At 43.8% G+C, this 7124-nt stretch overlaps 1 protein-coding gene across 1 annotated transcript; it reads left to right on the forward strand.

The window, feature by feature from the left end:
• On the forward strand, window positions 1-3403 carry ppp1r3b (protein phosphatase 1, regulatory subunit 3B). The gene is made up of 2 exons (XM_046043328.1): window positions 1-158; window positions 1782-3403. Exon 2 carries the CDS (start codon window positions 1811-1813, stop codon window positions 2651-2653), a length of 843 nt encoding a protein of 280 aa, XP_045899284.1. The 5' UTR covers window positions 1-158; window positions 1782-1810; the 3' UTR covers window positions 2654-3403.
• Window positions 3404-7124: the final 3721 nt, after the last annotated feature.

The raw sequence follows: 7124 nt of genomic DNA on the forward strand, positions 1-7124 counted from the left end.
GGATTATGTGCAACAGTTTTCTGGGGGGATGAGAGGAGAGGAGCGCGCGGCCACGGCTGTCAGAACAAAGCTTGGATGCGTCACGGTGGATCCGCCGCGAGCGTTGTAGAACCGCTGCGTCACGTCGAAGGTTGCTGCTCCAGGTGTCTCTGCGCCAGGTGAGTCCTGCACGGTGGACGCCGCTGGGCTCGGGTTCGGAGGCGGCGGTGCGGGTTCGGGTTCTGCGGGTCCTGGTTTCTGCTTGGAACATCTGGGCCAACTGCATATCGATATGAATTTGCGGGGCTGCGTGACCTGTCACAGCGGTGTGTGGAGGCCGCGCGTGCACAGGTACCAGGACCCTGCCGAGATGTCTTACAGTGGCTTCACCTGTGTAGAGAGTACTGCAGGACCCTCCAGGATCCCGAGGGATCCGGGTTGTAGGTGGACCGTTTACCCGGAGGCGCCACTGTGTGTTTCAGCCCGCTGGGAGTTTTCCTGGTGCGTGGCGGTGCGTGGCGGTGCGTGACGCCGACAGTGAACACACGGCTGACCGTCACAAAGTCTCTGTCAGGTGCGCACCCAGATGCACCCTCAGCTCTGCCCTCCTGCTAATCAGTTCTGGCTTTTTAACCAGTGACTGAAGTGGATTTTAACACTCTAGTGAAGAGAAGAAGTCTTTACTGTGATCAGCTGCCTGATCACGCAGGGCAGGTTTTACTACATAACCGCATGAATCATTTTAATTTAAATATACTTTATGTCGCCTTTAGTTTATGTTAAATGTGGCTCCCATGGGAGCTGCCACTGTTGTGAGTTCATTCAGTCTGAAATTTCCGAGTTGCCTGGAACGCAGCATTCGACCTTCATCCGGACTCGGTGTGAAGCTTCCGTTTCTCTCATTATTGTGACTTGTTGTTGTTGTTGTTTACGTGATGTCACCTGGTGCCGCTGGGGTCTGTAGGAGAACCGGGTCGGTCTAACGGGTCCGGGTCGGCAGAGGTCCCGGTTTGTCCTGGGCTGTCCGGCCGAGAGGGGGAGAGAGAGGTGGGGTAATGTGTGGTGAGTCCAGCTGGAGACCCGGCTCCTCAGGTGGTCTGGGTCCAGTTCTGTTTGGCGGCTTTGAATTGAAGCAGTTGGGATGTGAAAGTTCAGGAACATTATAAATCCTGAATGTGAGGATCTGGTCTGTTTTGGTTTTCAGGATTATCCTCCTGATCCTTTTGTCTGCAGCCTCGTCAGCCCCGCCCCCCTTTAGAGTAGACTACATTATTTGATCCTGGTCCTGAGTTTGTTTGGTTTTTTAGAACATATTTTGTTTAATTTTCTCTAGTTCCACGGCTGAACACCACCTGAGCACCAGGTGGCCCTGTTCCTCTTCCTGTTCCCCTTTTTTTTTTGTTTTAATCTTTGAGTGTACGTGCACGTCTTCAGCTGTTATGTGTCTTTATTGTCTGTAAGGACGGCTACTTCTCTGCACTTTGAGTCCATGACTAGTTTCCCCTCTGGACCTGGTCCTCAGGCTCTGAGTCGGTCTGTGGCTGAAGCGCTATGTGACAGAAACGCTCCTGTGATACAGTCTGTAGCAGCCCTGAGCCTTTACGTCCAACTTCTCCAGTCCTGATACCTGTGTAGATCCCGAGTACCGATCCAGTTCCTCACTGAGGAGAGTCCTGCTCTTTGGCTCTTCTGGAACGGCTTCATTAAGTTGGCTGGGTTTCATATTTTCATCTTACTGTCGGTTTTACTGACCTTCTGTCTGTTGAACCAGCTGATTCCTGTCTCTGCTCTCTCTCCCTCAGCGTCCTCTGCTGTTCCCTCCTGACTCACCATGCCGATCGACATGGCGTTGCCTCTGTTCCTGTCCAAAGAGGAGTTTGTCTACAGGACGTCTCCCAAAGCACGCAAACCCGCTCTGAGCTCCTGCCTGAGGTTCCAGCACTCGCACCGCGTGGATCAGACGGAGCCCGAGGACGCGAGGCCGTCCATGAAGGACTCGGGAAAAGCCAAGAAGCAGGTGACGTTCGCCGACCACAGAGGCCTGTCCCTGACCAAGGTGAAGGTCTTCTCCGAGTTCAGCGACCCCATCGACATCCCCCTGAACATCCAGGACATGCTCAGCTCCGCGCTCTCTCTGAGGGCTGAGGAGGACAGTCTGGTGCTGGACTTCGCTCAGCCCTCCTCGGACTACCTGCGCTTTCGGCAGACCCTGGAGAGGAACTACGTCAGCCTGGAGCACTGCGTGCTGAAGGAGAAGGTCTTGGCGGGAACCGTCAAGGTCAAAAACGTGTCCTTCGAGAAGTCCGTGAAGCTGCGCGTCACCTTCGACAGCTGGCGGACCCACAGGGACGTGGACTGTGTGTACATGAAGGACACGTATCCCAGCTCCTACAGCGACACCTTCTCCTTCCAGGTGTCTCTGCCGGAGGAGCTGAGGCCTCACGAGCGCGTCGAGTTCGCCGTCTGTTACGAGGTGGAGGGACGCGAGTACTGGGACAGCAACCAGGGGGACAACTACGGCATCGTCCGGTCCTCCATGAAGAGGGGCCGCCACCTGGACTCCTTTCACTCTGAGATTCACTTTGAGCGTTACGGCAGCCCCACCTGTTCTCACGGGCTCTTCCCTGACTGGCCGAGTTACGCGGGATACGAGAACCTCGGGCCGTACTACTGAACAGGAAGTCAGGAAGCAGGCGTGTTCTGGGGGGGGGGGTTGTCTTTTTTTTTTTGTTTGTTTTTTAAACCTTGAGCTTCTGATTAAAAGTCGTGTTGCACGTCACAAAACTGCGGACATGAACCACAGATCTGACCTGACTGGTTTTTACTCCGGGTTCCTCACAGAAACCTCTCGGATCATCAAACAGTCGCAGATGAATTTTCTGCCGATCGACTCGTGGACACGGGGTTTGAGCCGGGCGCCGCTCGGCCGATGGTTTAATATTTCACAGGAGCTGTTGCTTCAGACGGTTTCTCAACGTGACACAGCTGAAGTTTATCTACTTTCACAACAATGCAGAAACTACACACGGAGTTACACAACGTCACGTACGACAGATTTTAACTTTGTGTCCGGTTGGAATAAAATGTCTAATTCATGTAACTTTAATTATCCTTTTAAAGAAGCGGACTGGTTTTACTGGTTGGCTGTGTTTGCACAGGAGAACACAGAACGTGCACGTGTTCGTGGTGTTCAGTGAAGCAGTTTGTCACTCAGAGCGTCTCTGTTTGCACGTGCTCAGTGTGTGAGTGGGTAGTTGTGAAGTGATCATCAGTGTTAAGTTAATTTAAGAAATGCTGCTCAATAAAGTCAAATGTTTTAAGTTGTTCTGTCATTAAATGTTTAATTGTGATGTAAAACCGTCTGCTGTCTGACCACAGGGTTAAAAAATATTAAAAGGACAATAAAATTATATATATTTTTTTATAACTCGAGTTTGAGTTTTGTTTATTTGCAGGTTGAAATCGACCAAAAGGGAACGAGGGAGATAAACAACGATAACTTCTCTTAAGACGTCCTTTAGCTAAAGTTCAGTAACTGAACATTCAGCTGGAGGTGCAGCGTCTCTAAGGAGCAAGTTTATATGGAGAAAATAAAAATGTAGCTGTAATACGTGAAAGGGAAAAAAGACATTGAAGCTTTCAGAATATGTATTTTGTTTGTAGTTTATTTGAAAGAGTTGATAAGGTCTATAAAATGACTCTCTGTATGTTGGAGGAAGATTTTATTCATTTTCTCACATCTGAAAACAAACGTTCCTCAGCTGGAGCTCAGAACCTCTCCTGCTTCAACAAGAGAAGATCTGGTTCTTCATAGACCAGACTGTGTGCAGGGTCCCAGTCTGCTGCTGTGGCCTGGCACATAATCTCAGGGTGAAACCTGCTGGCATTAAAGACTGCGAGCTCAAATCTCTCCACCCCTTCAGTCTAAAGGTCCAACCTCGATCATCAGACTTTTAGCTTCCTGTCCCTGTTAGAGCGGATAATAAAACTCTTCACGTGGTCGGACTCTCTGTGTTTCTTCTTTGACCTCTGACCTCTGAGAGGAGGCTCCGGTCAGCTCAGGGAGTCCAGGAGGGTTTCATGATGTCATCAGTTCAATTCAGCTTTATTGGCATGAATGTAAAACAACAATATTGTCAAAGCTACAAATAAATTCCAAAAAACAATTCAGTTCATACAGTTCATTCAACAAGTAAATAAAAGAGTAAAAGTGTGTTTGTGTGTGTTAAAAAATAAAATAATAATAAATATATATATGTATATTAAAAATAAAGTAAATAAAAGAGTAAAAGTGTGTTTGTGTGTGTTAAATAATATAATAATAAATATATGTATATATGTATATTGTAAATAAAAGAGTAAAAGTGTGTTTGTGTGTGTTAAAAAATAAAATAATAATAAATATATATATATGTATATTAAAAATAAAGTAAATAAAAGAGTAAAAGTGTGTTTGTGTATTAAAAAATAAAATAATAATAAATATATATGTATATTAAAAATAAAGTAAATAAAAGAGTAAAAGTGTGTGTGTGTGTGTTAAAAAATAAAATAATAATAAATATATATATATGTATATTAAAAATAAAGTAAATAAAAGAGTAAAAGTGTGTTTGTGTATTAAAAAATAAAATAATAATAAATATATATGTATATTAAAAATAAAGTAAATAAAAGAGTAAAAGTGTGTGTGTGTGTGTGTTAAAAAATAAAATAATAATAAATATATATATATGTATATTAAAAATAAAGTAAATAAAAGAATAAAAGTGTGTTTGTGTGTGTTAAAAAATAAAATAATAATAAATATATATATGTATATTAAAAATAAAGTAAATAAAAGAGTAAAAGTGTGTTTGTGTTTGTAAAAAAAATAAAACCGTGTGTGGTGTGGATTATCTCTCCAAACACCTCGCTTTTCAGATAGTTTAACTTTCAATATTCTTCCACGTGCAGCTTTGATGTGAGTTTAAACAGGATTCATCAGATGGGAGTGATGAACTGCTGTCATCACTACGTCTTAATCCTGATTGGTGCACAGAAGCATGGGAATCCCGCCCACTTTGAATCGATGAGTTCTGAGGAAACTAAAAATACAGAAATCTCAGCTGAGTAATAAAAATGACCAAAGCTGTTAGTTTTCATGAGGCATCACGATCGCACAAAGGAAGAAGGTTCATGTCCTGCGAGCTGCGAGCCGTTGATCTCTTCCAACAGGACGGGGCTGTGCTCTTATTATCCACTGGCTGTGTGTCACGTCAGCAGCTGTGTATATTTAACCTGCACGTCTCACATGATAACCTGGATCTGGACCGTCCTTCAGCCGGCTCTGTTTGTGTTTGTCCTGCAGGTGAAACAGACTCACTCATGGAACAAGATTCCTTAAGAGAGGCCAGCAGGGAGCGCTTTACACTCAGGCAGAAGGAAATAACAAGACAGTTAAACTGATTTTCATGTTTAGAAAGTGAAATGAACAAACTGACACACACAGCTCTGTGTCTCTAACGTCCTGATCTACAGAAGGTTGTTTCTGAGAGGTGAAAACTAACGACACCAGTGTACAAATACTCTGTTACAGGGAAAAGTCCTGCAGTCAACATGTGAGCAAAATGTACTTAAAGCATTTATTTTGTGCACACAAGGTAAAGCTTTGTAAACACAAACGTTATCGTCGTGAGGAACCAGGTGGTTTTATCGTGGGGTAATCTACTTTATTATTCTTATAAACACACGCTTCTGTCTGATTGGTCTAGTCAACAACGAAGCTGAAAACACCTGTAAACCTGTAAGTTGATCCTGTTTCAGGTGTTTTTATTCTGTGTATCCGAACAAACTCCCAGAAACCTGCAGCTCGGTTCTTTTAAATCAAGTGTGAGGCTTTAGATCCACATCTTGTTTTTATTTCCTTGTTAGGCTACTTTATCTTTTATGTAGAGCACTTTTTTAAAAAGGCTGTACATCAAAGTTGCCTTGGCTAAAGCAGCATCATTTGGATATATAAGTAAAGTACAAGTACCTTGAGTAGATGTACTCAGTTACAGTGAATGAATACTGCGTTAAACACATTTCACATGTGAAAAGTTCACAGTAGGTTCCATTTAAAATGTAGTTTAAGATATTTCTTAACGTGAAACAGTAAAATCTCTCCCTCTCTGTCTGAACACCTGCTCTTATTAAACTGCGACACCTGAGGACTAAAACATTAGTCCATTAAAACAGAAAATCACTTCTTGCACCAGATTATTAAACGTTTATGTTTAAAAAGGTTGTGAGAGTTTTAATATTCTGCATGTTGCTGAACACATTATTACCAAGAAGATCAGAGTGATCCTCTGTGATTATTTTATTTGACCTTTATTTGACCAGGTGAGTCTCACTGAGATTAAAATCTCTTTTGTAAGAGAGACCTGGTCAAGACGCAGCATAAAAGAACATAAAGGCAGAATGCAGCTTTATAAACAGAACAAAGACCAGTGTTCAGCTGCTCCATCTCCTTCAGAGAAACAAACTGTCTATAAGAAATAAGTTTCAACAGGAGGCTGAACCTGACTGGGAGACATGATTTTATTTGTGTCTCAGCTCAAAGCGGATCCTGTTCTTCTGCCTACATTGTCCTTGTGTTTCTCCAGATGTCCCTGTCTTCTCTGTCTCCTGTCTGTCTGCTGATCTTTCTAACATTTCTGCTCGCTCTTAGAGGCTCTGAGGACAGAGGACGGACTGAATGTAAAGAAAGTGAAGAGGGTTGTGATGTTGGGCTGCATACATGAAACAGTCCTGTAGATGGAGACAGAGTCCTGATCCACGTCGACCTGTGTGCAGAACAACAGGAGAATGAGCTGACTGTGCACCAACAGCGATTTCAGATTCACTATTTCCTTCTTCAGCGGGTAAATAACATCAAGACAACCTTTAAAATTACTGCCAGCCATTTATCTGATGTTTTTAGCCTGTAAAGTTTTGTCCATTTAGGCTATTTAATATTATATTTGGGACTCTGTTTCTTTTAAAACCATAACTGTGTTTTTTACATTTACTCCTGGATTGCGGTGCTGATTTGAGGATATTTCAACCAAATGAGGACACTCACTTTCCCTCCTCCTCCTCCTCCTCTCCACCCTGCAGGAGGGAGGAGAAAGGGAGGGGAG

This window comes from Micropterus dolomieu, unplaced genomic scaffold, assembly GCF_021292245.1.
Source record: "Micropterus dolomieu isolate WLL.071019.BEF.003 ecotype Adirondacks unplaced genomic scaffold, ASM2129224v1 scaffold_200, whole genome shotgun sequence".
NCBI lineage: Eukaryota > Metazoa > Chordata > Actinopteri > Centrarchiformes > Centrarchidae > Micropterus > Micropterus dolomieu.